This window comes from Pocillopora damicornis, chromosome 11 (genome assembly GCF_964200805.1).
Source record: "Pocillopora damicornis chromosome 11, jaPocDami1.2, whole genome shotgun sequence".
In the NCBI taxonomy this organism is placed as follows: domain Eukaryota; kingdom Metazoa; phylum Cnidaria; class Anthozoa; order Scleractinia; family Pocilloporidae; genus Pocillopora; species Pocillopora damicornis.
This window is the reverse complement of record NC_142680.1, coordinates 21,962,957-21,979,105: the sequence shown is the minus strand read 5'-3', so window position 1 is coordinate 21,979,105 and position 16,149 is coordinate 21,962,957. Positions and strand designations below refer to the sequence as shown.

The following is a 16,149-nucleotide window of genomic DNA, read 5'->3' as shown; positions in this document are numbered from 1 at the left end:
AGTCAGAGGGAGGATTGCCCACCTCTATCTATGTGAGCGCTCCTAGCAATCATATAATATAAAGTTCATCTCAGTCACAAATCACCAGTTAGGAAAACTGATATTCAGATAAGCGCTCTTCTTGCCCTTCTCCTTATTAATTGTCGACTCTAAGGTAGTAGCTACAGTACGCGTTCTATTTAGGTTTACAGTCACCTTGCCGCCACCAGAAAGACTCGCCACCAGCTTTGATTTCTACTGCCATTTGCAGATTCATCTCTCTCTCACTTTATGTCTCCGATTTTTATGAGGAGGATACTGGCATTTACGAACCCGAAGGTCTGAATCTCACACCAAGTTGTGCACGATATTTGAGGTACATCGTGAAATTGCGGCCTTCGTAATCTCCAAATAAGCCAATACGTGCTAGAATAAGCTTCATCTCGGATGAAACGCATGTTTGGGATACATCGACGTCTCTCAAATGTTTTTTTTAAAGCTGTATACCCACGAATTTAGAGGTGTGAGCTGTTGCCGTCCCTGGCCAGCGCGAGAAAAGTAACATTTGGTTGTACATTTTGTTGCAAATGAACAAGACAACTGCACCATCTTGACTTTATCAATTCGAGTGTTAGATTGAATTGAGGGCTTTTTAGACACTCGATTTCTTATATGGCATCACTATGAAGACGTAATACAACTGATACACCTACACTACATAGGATTAACAATGTCTGTTGCGCTGTTGCGAGAAGGAGGAAAATATTACCGGAAGTGTACGCTCTTTTTAAAAAGAGTTTCATAGACGTTTCAGAGATGTCTATCTTTGATCGGCTGTCACAAAAAAATGACCCCCACTTAAATTTAATAGGAAAAATGAACTTACCAACTCCTTGAAAAAATTGGAATTCATTTGACCGATACGCCGGTTGTTTCAATTTTTCTTTTTCCTCGGGCTGCTATGAAACAGTTCATAAGTGACTCATGAATAAAGTGTTTTGAAATACCGTTCGGGATTTGCCTTTTTTTTCTGCGTGCAAATCAAGGGTAGACAAAGTTTTTAAAACATTTGACTAAAATTTCATGGAGTTCACCTCGATAATTTTCGTCGGCCAGAGCCAAGACGCGCCAAGCTAAGCGAGATCGGAATCCAGTAAAACAATTTTCCAAAGAATAAACGTGGCGAGCGTGAGGAAACGCACATTTTTTTCATCATTGTGATCAAAGTCCAATGATGTACCTAAATTGGTACTTACGGTGTCAAACCATTGATTATGACAGGGTGAGCTTAGTTTTTCTGTCGAGGTTGACGTGACTTCACATTAAAAGCATTTTTGACGGAACAAACTAGTGAGCATCACTGCACGAACCGAGAAAGTAAAAACTTGTATTTATCTCCCACGCGTTTCGTCTGACAATAGTAGACTTCATCAAGGATTTTTTCAAGCAGGGTAAATAAGCTTCCTCATATACAAATAGTAAATAAGTTATCTCTTTACTATTGAAGTCAGTGGATAGAATACGCCAGGTGCGCCTACGGTGTTATACATGCGTGACATTTTCCGGACGTTACATGTACGAGTACGTGATCCGTTTAAGAGTCACAGATTTAGTGTAAATATTTCACTCCTCAACATCACCCAATGTCTCTAGTTTACAGAGGTCTTAGAACGTGTCATTATATGGAGTTGCCTTCTGCGGGTAGAAGACTACAAGCGAATTTCTCAGGCGTAATTGCCTTTGATTTCTCAATTGATGTTATCGCAAACACAGTTTTTGGGAGTCACGAGACAAAAAAACTTATCAGGACCTAGTTTCATGTTCTAATGGAAATAAATAGCAAATAAAAACACATTTTCTTGAGAAATAAAGTCACAAATGACGGGGGTTCTCCGAAACAAATAATGATAAAAAAAGATTTCAGTTCTGGTCAATATTGACTTTTCATGGCCTAATTCCAAATCTGAGGGAACGTGCTGAGGGAATAAAAAAACATAAATGTGTGATAATGCAAGCAAGAGAATGAAAATACAAATAAAGAAAAAGGAGAAAACATAGGAACCCGTGTTGCAGCGTGCAGATATCTTTTGAACCAGACCTAGACACATAAGCCCGACACCGGCCAGAGAAACTCGAAAGAGTCCTGTATATGAACTAGCTCGCACGTGCACGCAGGAAAGGCCATGACAATCAGCGAAAATAATAGCAAACGCAGATGATATTTGCAGTAAAGAAACAACAAAATAAGATAACAGAAGGATTAGGAACTTTTTAGAAGTGTCTTCTTGAAAAAAAAAAAACAAACAATTTTTACTTCTCATAAAAGGTCACACAGTGACCCTACAAATACTATTCCTATACGTGGAATTTCTTGATGGTAGAAAGTGGAAAAAACATTTTCCACTCTTATTTTCTGGAAACACGGCGTAGTTAATGAATTTATGAGGCTATTGATATTTAACAAATAGAGAAGCCTTGACTGTGCTCTGTTCTGTTATAAAGCACGTAGGAAGCGGCTAGAGCACGAAAGAAGTGTAGGGAGAAACACGAGACGTAGTCGAGTGCTTCTTTCCACTTCTTGAGTGCTCTAGCCGCTTCTTAAGTGCTTTATAACAGAACAGAGCACAGTCAAGGCTTCTCTATTTGTTTTATAATGACCCAAGCATTACTTTCAATTTCCAAAACAAACTTTATTTCCAAAGCGAAGAACAATGTCGTCAGCATGCTCTATACTCTCATAAAGCACACTGCAATAAGCCAATCAGAATCCTTGTTAGAATGATTCAAATAACCTGATTGGCTGTACAAGACTAAAGCTGCCAAAAGTGTCAAACCATCAAAGTCCAAAAACCATCAAAGTTCACATTCTACTATAGTTTACAAACTAAAATAGTTCGGCAAGTCGAACTTGACAATTTTGCGTGAAGTTTTTGAGTCTCTAATACAGAATCTTGAAGTGAAATGTTCAGTGAACTTCAGCCGAATTATGGCTCATAAATACACGCGAGTTTTTTCCACATGACAAGGCAGAAAACAAACTATTCAAGGCGAGTGTTTTTTGAATGAACGACAGCCGAATTCACCGGAACATAAAGATCGCTCGTGATGAAAGCGCCGCAAAACTCGGTTGCAGTGGCTGATGTGAATTGCTCTAGCTCAGCTCTATGCTCTATACTCTCATAGAGCACGCTCTTTCAACCAATGACAGCGTGCGTTATATGCGAACTTTATTATAATTCGTAACAAATAAGGGGGGCAGAGTTTCCCGTCATTCGCGGTATGGAAAAGCCGAAGTTGTTACTCTCGGAACTTGTACATCAACAAGCAGGCGACATGTGACCTTAAAATCTCCTCTCCTGATTATAATGATAATAGACGATCAACGTATAGGCTAATGAATGTTTTGTTCTGTACAAGAGCCCTATGTCCTGATTTTAGCAAATCTTCAAAGTAATAAACAAACTGAAGAAAGAAACGCTACGATTTTCCCATTGATTTTCCGTCAACATGCATCTCTCTAAACGTGAAATTTTCCATTCCTACAAATTATCTCGAAAGTTTTTCACATTTTTCACCTTTCTTGACCAATCATCTTGTATAAAGAGCTAAAAAATGTAGGTTTATTTTGTCAAGTGACCGCCTAGAGCAAGAATTGCGTGACAGGTGTAGTTGAGAGAAACTTGTCACAGTCGCAGATTTTAAAAGGTATCCAAGACAAAAATACGGTAATGCCCAAAGATTTTTTTGATGATTTTCAGAGATGTAATGATGGGTTATTAAGGGTAATTAAGATTAGTGTTGTAGCTTTCTGGCAACGGGAGATATTTGACCTCAAAGTTGTCAAATATTTAGATGAATCGAAAAGTCTAAAAATACCATCGTATATTTGTCTCTGTTGATTGACAAGCCGTCGATCAAACTGACTGATACTCGCGGCAGCCATTAATTAAGGATGTTAAAATATGTGTGCAAATCTTAAAAGTAATCGGTTTAATACCATCGCAGTGAGAGCTTCATACATTTTACCTATTTGAAGCGATTTCCTTGGTGAAAACCAAGAAAAAGCGGGGGGTGGTCTATCTCCCCCCGGAAAGAAACGAAACAGAAATCAGTCTGTTTTCTGGAGTTTTGGGTTAGACCCTTTAAACTGACAAAGTTTCATTGAAATCGGTGAGATGGCATGTAGCACGACTGCCCGGTGCTCTCGTGGACACGCTCTGAAGTCACTATCTAGCTGTTTTAAAAAGAAGGATCAGGACTTACCTAACTTTTAGTGTTTTTGTGGCAGTTGTTGATCCCAATTTAAGTGTTCTTAGAAGTTTCAGTTGTCTGTAAGGCTAAATAAATCTAACAAACCTAATAGGGCCTGTTTATTCTTTTCCGTTTAGTTTTTTTGTATTGTTTTGTTTTGTTTTGTTTTTTTCTTCTGGTCTGTAATGATTTCAATGGTTTCAGGTTCTTTTCTCAGCATTGAGCTACAGTAATAGTATGCTTCTTTGTGTTGTTGCCTACAGGAGCCACTGCTTGTGTTGAATTGAAGAGATTTGAAGAAGCAACCACTTGGTGTGATAAGGGACTAGCTGTATCCTTTGAAGGAATCTTTCATTTTTAACCGTGGGTATAATGGAAAAAATTTTCCATAATTTGATGTTTCAAGGGAGAAAATACAAAGAAGGGTATTAATTATGATGGGAACTTGTCAGCTCATATACTTTAAGTGTGTGTGATTAAAAACAAAGGAGAAGTTATTACCTCATGACTTATTAATGAAATTACTCCTTTTAACCAATTTGACTTAGTTCTACTATCCATGCCAATAACTGGTACATTAGTTTTGATAACCCTTTAATTCACAGACCAAATTTGTAATTGTCCTTACTGTCAACTATACAATTCTTGTAATGTTAGTACAGAGAATTCAGTATTGCATCAACTAACTATTTTTAAATTGATATATTTTTTTTTACTCTCAACACTTATCTGATTGATATTGTATTGCTATTGTAAGGAGAAATTCTCTTTTGGTCACTCACGGGAGTTAAAGGGTTAGAAGACTAATATTCATCCAGTTTATACATAGTACTTGGGTAGATGATCTCTCTAAAACAAGCCAGAACAAAAAGCTCTTTAATGTTTACATATCTTATGCAGACTTTCTGCCTTCGACCTTTTGCCTCTACTTAGAGACTCAGAAACTTTCGTTGTGCATTCCTATGGACAAATAAAAATTTTAAAGATATGTATTTATTTTATGTATTTTTGTTTTTTCCACATTTTTAACCCTTAACATAAAAAAGATTGACAAAAACAATGGGATCTTGTCGTCATTAAGACTTCAGTCTGTCAGTGAAGTGGGAGATAAGTCCATGGAGGAAAAAGATCCTATTAGTCATGACCACGGTAGTGCAAGTTCAGGTGATGTCAAGAAAGTCATAGATCAGGGAAAAGAAGCCATAGAGTACCACAACCTACATCTTAAAATAGCTAAAGAAGTAGGAGACAAGCATGGGGAGGGTACTGCTTATGGCAATCTTGGCAATGCTTATTTTAGTCTGGGTGATTTCAAAAAAGGCATAGAGTACCACAACCTACATCTTAAAATAGCTAAAGAAGTAGGAGACAAGCATGGGGAGGGTGCTCCTTATGGCAATCTTGGCAGTGCTTATGGCCGTCTGGGTGATTTCAAAAAAGCCATAGAGTACCACAACCTAATTCTTAAAATCGCTAGAGAAGTAGGAGACAAGCGTGGGGAGGGTGCTGCTTATGGCAATCTTGGCAATGCTTATTTTAGTCTGGGTGATTTCAAAAAAGCCATAGAGTACCACAACCTACATCTTAAAATAGCTAAAGAAGTAGGAGACAAGCATGGGGAGGGTGCTGCTTATGGCAATCTTGGCAATGCTTATCACAGTCTGGGTGATTTCAAAAAAGCCATAGAGTACCACAACCTACATCTTAAAATAGCTAAAGAAGTAGGAGACAAGCATGGGGAGGGTCGTGCTTATGGCAATCTTGGCAATCCTTATCTTATTCTGGGTGATTTAAAAAAAGCCATAGACAACTACAACCTACATCTTAAAATAGCTAAAGAAGTAGGAAACAAGCATGGGGAGGGTAACGCTTATTGCAATCTTGGCAATTCTTATCACCGTCTGGGTGATTTCAAAAAAGGCATAGAGTACCACAACCTACATCTTAAAATAGCTAAAGAAGTAGGAGACAAGCGTGGGGAGGGTAACGCTTATGGCAATCTTGGCAATGCTTATCACCGTCTGGGTGATTTCAAAAAAGCCATAGAGTACCACAACCTAAATCTTAAAATCGCTAGAGAAGTAGAAGACAAGCGTGGGGAGGGTAACGCTTATGGCAATCTTGGCATTGCTCATGGCAGTCTGGGTGATTTCAAAAAAGCCATAGAGTACCACAACCTACATTTTAAAATAGCTAAAGAAGTAGGAGACAAGCATGGGGAGGGTGCTGCTTATGGCAATCTTGGCAATGCTTATTTTAGTCTGGGTGATTTCAAAAAAGGCATAGAGTACCACAACCTACATCTTAAAATAGCTAAAGAAGTAGGAGACAAGCATGGGGAGGGTGCTGCTTATGGCAATCTTGGCAATGCTTATCACAGTCTGGGTGATTTCAAAAAAGCCATAGAGTACCACAACCTACATCTTAAAATAGCTAACGAAGTAGGAGACAAGCATGGGGAGGGTCGTGCTTATGGCAATCTTGGCAATCCTTATCTTATTCTGGGTGATTTCAAAAAAGCCATAGACAACTACAACCTACATCTTAAAATAGCTAAAGAAGTAGGAAACAAGCATGGGGAGGGTAACGCTTATTGCAATCTTGGCAATTCTTATCACCGTCTGGGTGATTTCAAAAAAGGCATAGAGTACCACAACCTACATCTTAAAATAGCTAAAGAAGTAGGAGACAAGCGTGGGGAGGGTAACGCTTATGGCAATCTTGGCAATGCTTATCACCGTCTGGGTGATTTCAAAAAAGCCATAGAGTACCACAACCTAAATCTTAAAATCGCTAGAGAAGTAGAAGACAAGCGTGGGGAGGGTAACGCTTATGGCAATCTTGGCATTGCTCATGGCAGTCTGGGTGATTTCAAAAAAGCCATAGAGTACCACAACCTACATTTTAAAATAGCTAAAGAAGTAGGAGACAAGCATGGGGAGGGTGCTGCTTATGGCAATCTTGGCAATGCTTATGACAGTCTGGGTGATTTTAAAAAAGCCATAGAGTACCACAACCTACATCTTATAATAGCTCAAGAATTAGGAGACAAATCCTGGGAGGCAATTACCTACTCTTCATTAGGATTGGTTTTTGAGTTACAAGGTAGACTGCCAAAAGCCGTTGAATATTATCAAGCTAGCATAAACTTATTCAATTCCTTGAGAGCACTTCTAATATCTAAAGATGAGTGGAAAGTTAATTTTCGAAATCAGCATCAAGTGGCGTATACGGGTTTGTGGAGAGTTCTCGTAGAACAAGGTAATGTAGATGAAGCCTTATTTGTTGCTGAGAAAGGACGAGCTCAAGCTCTGACCGACCTAATGGAATCCAGTTTTTGTGGTGGAACAAGTCACCACAAGGGAGAAGATGAAGATTGCGCAGTTTTAAAAAACGTTCCATCAAACACTGTCTTTCAGGCAGTGGACAAAGCTAACGTCAATCTTTGGGTTGTGTCCGAAGGAAAACAAGTTCAGTTAAGACAAAGTAAACTCAAAGGTTTTGTTTCAGATAATAGTGGATCTAGCCTGTCCTTTGAGGCGTTCATGCTCGGTGTCTATACACAACTTGGTGTTCGTTCTAATGTGAGATGCGAGAATCGATCTTTAGATGCTTTGAGGGAGGGCCGTTCAAAAGTGGATGAGAAAACCAAAGAAGCCAAGCCTCAACCTCACATCCAACAAGACGGATGCTTGAGCACTTTGTATGATATCGTTAGGAAGCCGTTGACTGACTTGATTGAAGGGGATGAGCTACTCATTATTCCTGATGGACCCCTGTGGATCGCTCCTTACGCTGCATTGAAGGATGGTAATTCTAAATACCTGTGTGAATCGTTCACAATCCGAGTCGCTCCATCGTTAGAAAGTCTTAGACTCATTGCTGATTGCCCAGATGATTATCACAAAAGCAGCGGTGCGTTACTTGTAGGAGATCCGTGGGTATCCGAGGTTACTAGCAGCGAGGGAGAGAAAGTTCTCAAGCAGCTTCCGTGAAGAAGTAGAAATGATCGGAAAAATTCTGAATATCACACCAATCATTGGCAGTCAGGCCACGAAACAAGAGGTGTTGAAAAGACTCAGTTCCGTTTCCCTAGTTCACTTTGCGGCACACGGATGTATGGAAACTGGCGAAATTGCTCTTACACCTGACCCACACCGAATGTCTACTGTGCCAACGGAGGAGGATTACATTTTAACAATTGGAGATGTGTTGAATGCTCAACTTCGGGCCAAACTTGTTGTGCTTAGTTGCTGCCACAGCGGCCGGGGCGAGATCAAGGCTGAAGGTGTGGTTGGCATTGCACGCGCTTTTCTGGGGGCTGGTGCTCGATCTATTGTGGTGTCCCTGTGGGCGATTGATGACGAGGCTACTCTTGAGTTCATGAAACACTTTTATCAACAACTTGCATGAGGTAAACCAGCAAGCGAGTCACTGAACCTGGCCATGAAAAGCCTCAGAGAATCAGACACGTTCCGCGACATCAAATACTGGGCGCCCTTTTTGCTGATTGGAGATGACGTCACTCTGGACTTCTTGGCAAAGGAAAGAGAAAATTTAATTTGAATATGAAATCACATAAATGAAAACTTTTTATTTCATCTCAAATGAATGACACAGGAATTTGGAAGGTTTAAATGCTTCTCTATTTTGGCGCTTTTTGGCTATTTTTCATTACTTTTCACTTTTTTGTTAAATGGAACTTGAGATGTGTGACTTTACTTTGGTGAAGAAATAAAACAGACTATTTCAGTATATTTTGTTCAGTGAAATTGCTATTTTTTTACCTTTACAAATTTAGATGCTTCCGAAGAGAACAAGATGCACCAAGGCTTCTGCTGTTAATGCCTGAAGTTGTTGAAAACGACTACGAGGTTTTCGTTTCGCCAAAATGACACTCAGATCTATTCCTTTATTGCAATCAGTTATGTGTAAAATAATTTAAAGGTTTCTTTTCTTGTACACAACCAGGAGCTTGTCCACCGGGTTTTGATTACGTTGAAACTCTAAGCTTTTGATAAGCAAAGAAACAGTTTGTCATTTGCAAAAGGTGGTGAAATTTTAATTTCAAAAATCTGATTTGCAAAATTAGCAGCCATATGTGAATTGATCTTAATGGTTTTTCTACGTCATAAATTACTTTGTTGCAATTTGCAATTATCTTTACAAAAAAATTGATTATCATTTTCAATTTTTTTTCAATCCATTTTAATGCAATCTAATTCCATCAGTGCCAAGATTGCCATTCTAAGCTTAATTTGAAGAAGTAATCATCAGAGATGATGTTGTTGAATTTACTGACCATATGTTAGAGACATTAGACCTACTCTCAGGGGTGTGGCCAGCCTCTAGTCCCGTGGGCCCGGCCTATAATTGTTTTCCGCCCGCTTGACTTTTCTAATATGACTCTTACAAATGTTGAAACAAAAATTGAAATTTCTCAGGAAAAAGGCCTACAACAAGTCAAAGAGCTGGCTACAACGGCCTGCTTTCAATCAAACGAGTTTGATCAATTTTAGTGCGTTTTATCAAACGCTCATCAGTTTGTTTTAGAGAACGACGACAGAGACAACTTGTCTATGCAATCTAAACAAGGAAATAGCGAAGCAGAGTTTACTTTAACTGAAGTTTCCATTGCTGTGACTTTTAATGTAGGTGACATGGAATTTGCTGTTTTCATTTGGAAAATATTTACGCCAATAAATTAGGGAAATACTTGAAGTAAGCTATGTAGTCCTCAATGGGAATTATTTTGGTGAAAATGTTCATGAATAAATGTAAATCTAGGCCGTAGTTAAAAAGGTTCAGGGCTTCAGGATAAAACTTGCATTTTTTGGAAAATTTCCTGTTCAAATTTTTTTCAGGGCTTTAAATTTACTTTAGTATAATTTGGAGATGTCTGATGATATTTTTCTTAGATCTAAGAATTTATACTTAGGTATGCAGAGCACGCTTTGTAATTAGAACCCCTTATGTGGTCAAAAGTTTAAGGTATGCTGTACCACAGCTGTTTTAAAAGAATTTTTTGTCAAATCAATGTTAATTTTTGACAGATTTTCATAACTGCCATTGGTATATGCTGATATAAAATGTAATAGTTAACCTTGCACATGGTTGAATATGATGTAACGTAGGATTTTAAAAACAAGCTGGGACAATTTCGACTAAACATTCTTTTTATGATATCAGTGTATTTGGTGTGAATTGTTTTGATGCTATTTGTATTTAAAGTTGAAGCTATTTGTTCATTTACCTAAGTTTTTATTCATTGACTCATTAACTCCCAAGTTGTGAAGAAAAATTCTCCCAACTGATAAGAATGTGTTTCTTTGTTGCTTCATTCTGAGAATTCGATGAAACATAACGTTTCTAGTGAAAAATAATCCGCTGGTTTAGATTTTCTCTAATTCTTATTGACACCATGTTTGTCGGTGCATTAATTTTGTGAGGAGAATTTAAGTTATGATCAATCTTGGGAATAAATGGGTTCATTTTAGTGTCTCCGTTTAGCGCGTACTTTACTTAATGCCTTGAACAATTTAATGCAGTTTGTATTGTACTTTTTTTTACTCTTTTGTGTAAGAGAAATAGAGAGTGTATAAAATACAAAAACTGCGTTTGTTTTCATTGTCTGTCTCCATATTCTAAGGATTCGCGTGAGATGCAGGGAGAACATCCTACGAGGACTTCAATGCTTGTTTTGAATTGCGCGCGCCAAGTTGCAGCTGACAGTGTACTGACATTACATGTTTCAAGCCCCCACCCACTTAACAAACGCTCGTCGACTCTTCGATTGTGTCTCTTTCACTGTCTACCGTTCTCCATATTGTCACACGATTTTGAATGCCGACGGACGTGTTCTTACTGTTACCTGTGTGCGCTCTTTTAACCTTTTTACACCTTTTCACATTTGTGCATCTGTTTTTTCTCCTTCCTTTTCTTCCTTCCCGTTTTTTCATCTTACTTTTCCTTTATTCCCATTTTTACGCGCACTTCTTTCATCGCCCTCAACTTTATTCTTCTACGCGCTTCATTAGACGCGACTTTCTCCTTGTCTGTTTCAGTTTTCATTCGTCTCAATCCCCGCGGAACGTCAGGTCTCTTACAACTCATATACCTCCTTACTTCCCCAGAGTAGTTGTTATTATGCTTATTTTGTTCACTTTAGGATGGTGTCCTCTTAACATCATGTCTAGTAAAATCTTAGTTTTCCTTTCGACTCATTCTCAGTCTCACTTGCCAGTGTTTGCTCTCCTCGGTCCTCTCATCACAGTAGCAGCTATAAAAGTCTAAGTCTCTGCGACATAATCGATGCATTTTGTTGGAAACGAGTCCTTCAATGTCCAAATTAAGGCTTCTTCTATCATCTGATTGGGAATGGACCAAACTCTCGCCCAGGGTCCACTTACATCGCGAGTCCAAGATGGCAGCAGGCCAATCCACAGACTTCTCCGAGTCGGTAGCCGTCATCTAGGATGTAGACGCAGAGAGGACCTTGAAAAAGTGTTTTGACAAGACAATAATCAAGAAAGGTTAAGTTATTGTAATGCTTCCTAAGAGGTAGTCGATAACAGCCCGAGAGATTCATTAGGAGCAAACACGTTCCGTCGATTATTGGACTCCATGTCTCCTTACGTTGTAGAAAAAACTCCTCGAATACGTACGCTTATATGCCCCTCTCCTCCTTCCCTAAATAGCACTATACATCCCTTTATTGCAACTTTTAAAATTATACAGCACAATATAACATTATACCCCTGAGTAGCACTGTAAATCCGTAAAATGAAGTAACTGTGCAGCGCATCACAACAATATGAACCCCTAAATAGTACTATGCTTCCCTCTACTGAATTTTTTCCACCATACAGCGCTCTATAATCTATTGCTCCAATTTGGCACGAAAATAATTGTGGATATTTGTCCGCGGACATTACCTATTCCAAGATGCCAAAACTGTGAGCTTCGAGGGACAATGTCCAAGGACAAATATTCGAACATATTTTCGTGCATAATAGAGGCTATTGTGATTTTTATCCTTCAATTATTTTGCAACGCTCGTGAAAGAATCTTTATGAACAGCTCACTGAATTGAATTAAATTTGAAACGAAGACTTATCGAGGTGGACGTAAGGTTTGCGAATTGGGGAATATCGCTTGCATGATATTCTCGGATATCACTGGTACCCAGTATTAGCTGGGGGATATTTAGTCACTTACTGCGTTTACACCAATTTCGCGCGAGAAAAAATATTTCATGGATCATAAAAGCAACAAGTACCCCTAGATAGCACTATACTTCCCTCTTCCACAGTTTACACCCCAATACAGCGCTATAAAACAACATGTACCCTTAAATAGTACTATACTTCTCTCTTCTGCAGTTTACATCACTATACAGCGCTATACAACAATATGTGCCCTTAGATACCACTATACTTCACTCTCCTGCACTCTACATTACGATACAGCGCTATACAACAATATCTACCCCTAAATAGCATTATACTTCTCGCTACTGCAGTTTACATCACTATACAGCACTATACAACAATATGTACCCTTAGATACCACTATACTTCACTCTTCTGCACTCTTCATCACGATACAGCGCTATACAACAATATCTACCCCTAGATAGCATTATACCTCTCGCTACTGCAGTTTACATTACTATACAGCTCTATACAACAATATTTACCTCTCTAAGTAACCTTGATCGGCATAACAGAATACATACATCGAAATGTTCCATGCTTTGTGTCTTTCTCCAAGGTTCATTAAATACTCGATGAAAACCTTTGCGTCGTTCAAAGAAAACGCAGCATTTTCCAGCGCAGTCGTGTCTCGTTTGGCGTGAAGACACAGAGATGGCGAGTTGATTGAGGCTTTAAATTTCAAACTCTTAAAGGTGGGAAATATTTCTGAAACAAAATCATTCACGAACATCACTATTGATTCTGAATAATGTAAATTCGATTCACGTTTACTTTAGATAATAAATTTTACTCCCATTTTGCCAATCATACAAAGAAATCAATACACTAAGTAATGCCTCCAACAAGACACAGCTACACAGTTGTAAATCTCCATCCTCATCCTCAGTAGAACTATGCTATCACAAAGGTGGAATAATCGCGGAAGAATAACTGCGCTTAAGACCTTCCTATATACCAAGGAATTCGTGCCACTGGATTCGACATGTGCCAGTAACCTACTTTCACATTTAACGTGACGTTCAGCTAAGATCAGTAAACTGTTTCTTTTTTTCTTCATTTTAAACGGTTCCAATCCTAATAGTGGTATCATATTTGCATAAGAAAGCTAATGTCAAGTCGAGACTCTGCATTAATTTTTTTTGATGAAATGAAACACAACAAACCAGAGATACCACGTACTTAAAACACTAACCGCTTAAACATTTTCTTCCACATGACGCTCTTAACGGGCTCAACGAGCTGCCAAAATTCTCTTCAAATCCGTTTTCGTTCGTGTGATAGCTTGACTTCTATTTCGATTTGACAGTTCAGTTCGACAGTTTGACTGTTAAACCGTAAATGAAGATTAATAGACACCAGCTGAATAGATTTATGAATTTGCTTAACGGCGAATGAACGCAAAATTGATTTTCTTTAAGCTCAGGTCACTGAACTACAAGTCTGCTGTCAGATGATTAACGTGGACGCTATTTTAGTCCTTTAAATTTCTCATTTCTCAATGCGTCAGCAATTGAAATTATATTCATGAAACAGGGACGCATTTTGTGACACAAATCTTGGCAATGACTGGTGTAAGCCGCAAAGGTACAACGGACGATTACTGGTCATTCTGATTTTTCGGTCATTGCTAAAGTAGTACTTGTGGTCATAAGCATGATCCTAAGCAGACCCTTGCAAAAGTTTCACCAAAACTGTAGAGACCTGGAGATTTTCGCTTAAACACACGACATTGGAGTAATATCGCGATAAGAAAAAAAAATATTTTTGATTTTAATGAAGCCTTTTGAATTTTCTGAAACACACTTGCAAGTGCAATGACAGCTGAATGTTCCTAATAAAGACGAAATAACCTTGGCTTTGCTCTCTAAAATAATGACTTAATATTTAGAAAGCAATCATATGATTTGAGTGATCAGTTCCGTAATGTTTACCCTGAAACGGCATTTAAAAAATTGAAAACCATTTCTAGCTTCCGCACAGAACTCGTGTTGTGCTTCTTGTGTTGTTTCGCTGCTCGTCTGTCTTCTTCCTTTAAAATGATAAGTTTGTTTGGGACATTAGGATTAGTTTTTTTTAGCAAAATAACTGGCCCAGCTATGACTGCCCTATTTACCGGACCAGGTAGGAATTCGCATTAGCTGATCTTTTTTTATTTTTTTCTCAGTTTAACACAGAGAACTCTTACACAATAAACTTTCAGCACCTTTGCTCTGTCAAAGTTCAAAGCCTCTTACTTCATCGAGCTCGTTGGTGGTTCTTGTAGTTCCCGCAAGACCAGTGGAGAAAGTAAATGCATAGTCCTAACTAAGTGCAAAAGAGACATCCAAGGTCATCTTAAAACATATAAATGCCATGATGCTCAGCTGAAAAGTGAGTTCATTCTTCTTCTCGCCAGAGCAGGTAAATATCTCATTATCAAAGATGTCAAGAATGTTTAGCGAAGGCAAATACTGTATCACTCTTTGTCCTGCTTTTCTATTTTGCACTAAGATCAATGAGGTTATAACGTGACACAGTTCAACGCCCTTGATTTTATCTTTGCTTTAAGATTTATCTCTTGAATCCACATAAACGCTTGAATCCAAGACAACAGGATGCCAGTCAGCATTATATGTTGTCATGAAATATAAAGCATTGGTCCGTGCCTACAATTTATTTATTTATTTATTTATTCATCCATTCATTCATTTATTTAATAAGTACACATATTATATAATTTTTAAAAATAAGATTCATTATATTTACATTATTTTACGAAATGGGTCTGGGGGAGGGCTGGGGCTCGCATTGAATTGCGCACCCTCTTCACCAAACTAAGTTCCCGTGATATGAAATTTCGTTTGTTTGTTTCGTTGTCTTATGTTTTTGTTTGTGTGTGTGTGTGTGTTTGTTTGGTTTGCTTGTTTGCTTTGCTTTGTATTTCTATCATTCTGAGTGAACAAGTAAACGACTTCGCTTTTTCAGGTATATTTGAAGTCGAGGAAAGCCATAAAGAACTTTCAATTTGTCCCAGACATAGAGACGACTTCGGGACTAGATGGTTATGCAGTAAAAACAAAATGCTCCTGTCCATCGGATTGGGCTCCACATGGGAAGTCTTCTCGGAAAGGTGATCGAGGCATGAATCTGCAACAGTCTCAAAAGCTTTATGCTTTAACATCTACGCTTCATTTCCGGTGGGGGTCACGTGAGTATACATCAGAATTCCATCCTGACCGCCACCTTGATAAGAGATAGTATCAGGATAGTAGAAGAGAAAACTACCCTCATTGATAAAAGCAAAGATACTCTATGTGCCAAAGCTGACTGAAGAAACAAGCACACAACCTCAAATGGCCAGCTTTACTGTACTGATGTCAGGCTCGACAAAACTTTCGGAAGGCTGGGCACTGAGGGCGTCTAAGAAATCAAAGCATTTCAACGAAAACCAAAAGAATTATCTCGATGAAAAGTTCAAACTTGGCCAGGAGACTGGTTACAAAGAAGATCCATCCCAAGTTGCGAGTGATAAATGAAAATGAAAACGGAGAGCGTCGATTTGCTGTTGGCGAGTTTTTATCACCGCAGCAGATAAAGTCGTATTTCTCAAGGTCAGCAGCAAAGATCAAACAGGCGGGATCGGTAGCAGAGATCGATGTACCAGCCATTGATGAAGAAATGGCATACTCCTCAGCTCATGACAAGATAATTCAAGAGTGCCAGC

General features: G+C 38.6%; 1 protein-coding gene across 1 annotated transcript; it reads left to right on the top strand.

Moving 5' to 3' along the window:
* The first annotated feature begins 4,171 nt into the window (after positions 1-4,171).
* LOC149038261 (uncharacterized) lies at positions 4,172-10,844 on the top strand. Its single transcript, XM_089187186.1, has 2 exons — positions 4,172-4,561; positions 5,277-10,844. The coding sequence occupies exon 2, from the start codon at positions 5,346-5,348 to the stop codon at positions 8,223-8,225; it is 2,880 nt and encodes a 959-aa protein (XP_089043312.1). The 5' UTR covers positions 4,172-4,561; positions 5,277-5,345; the 3' UTR covers positions 8,226-10,844.
* The last annotated feature ends 5,305 nt before the right edge of the window (positions 10,845-16,149 follow it).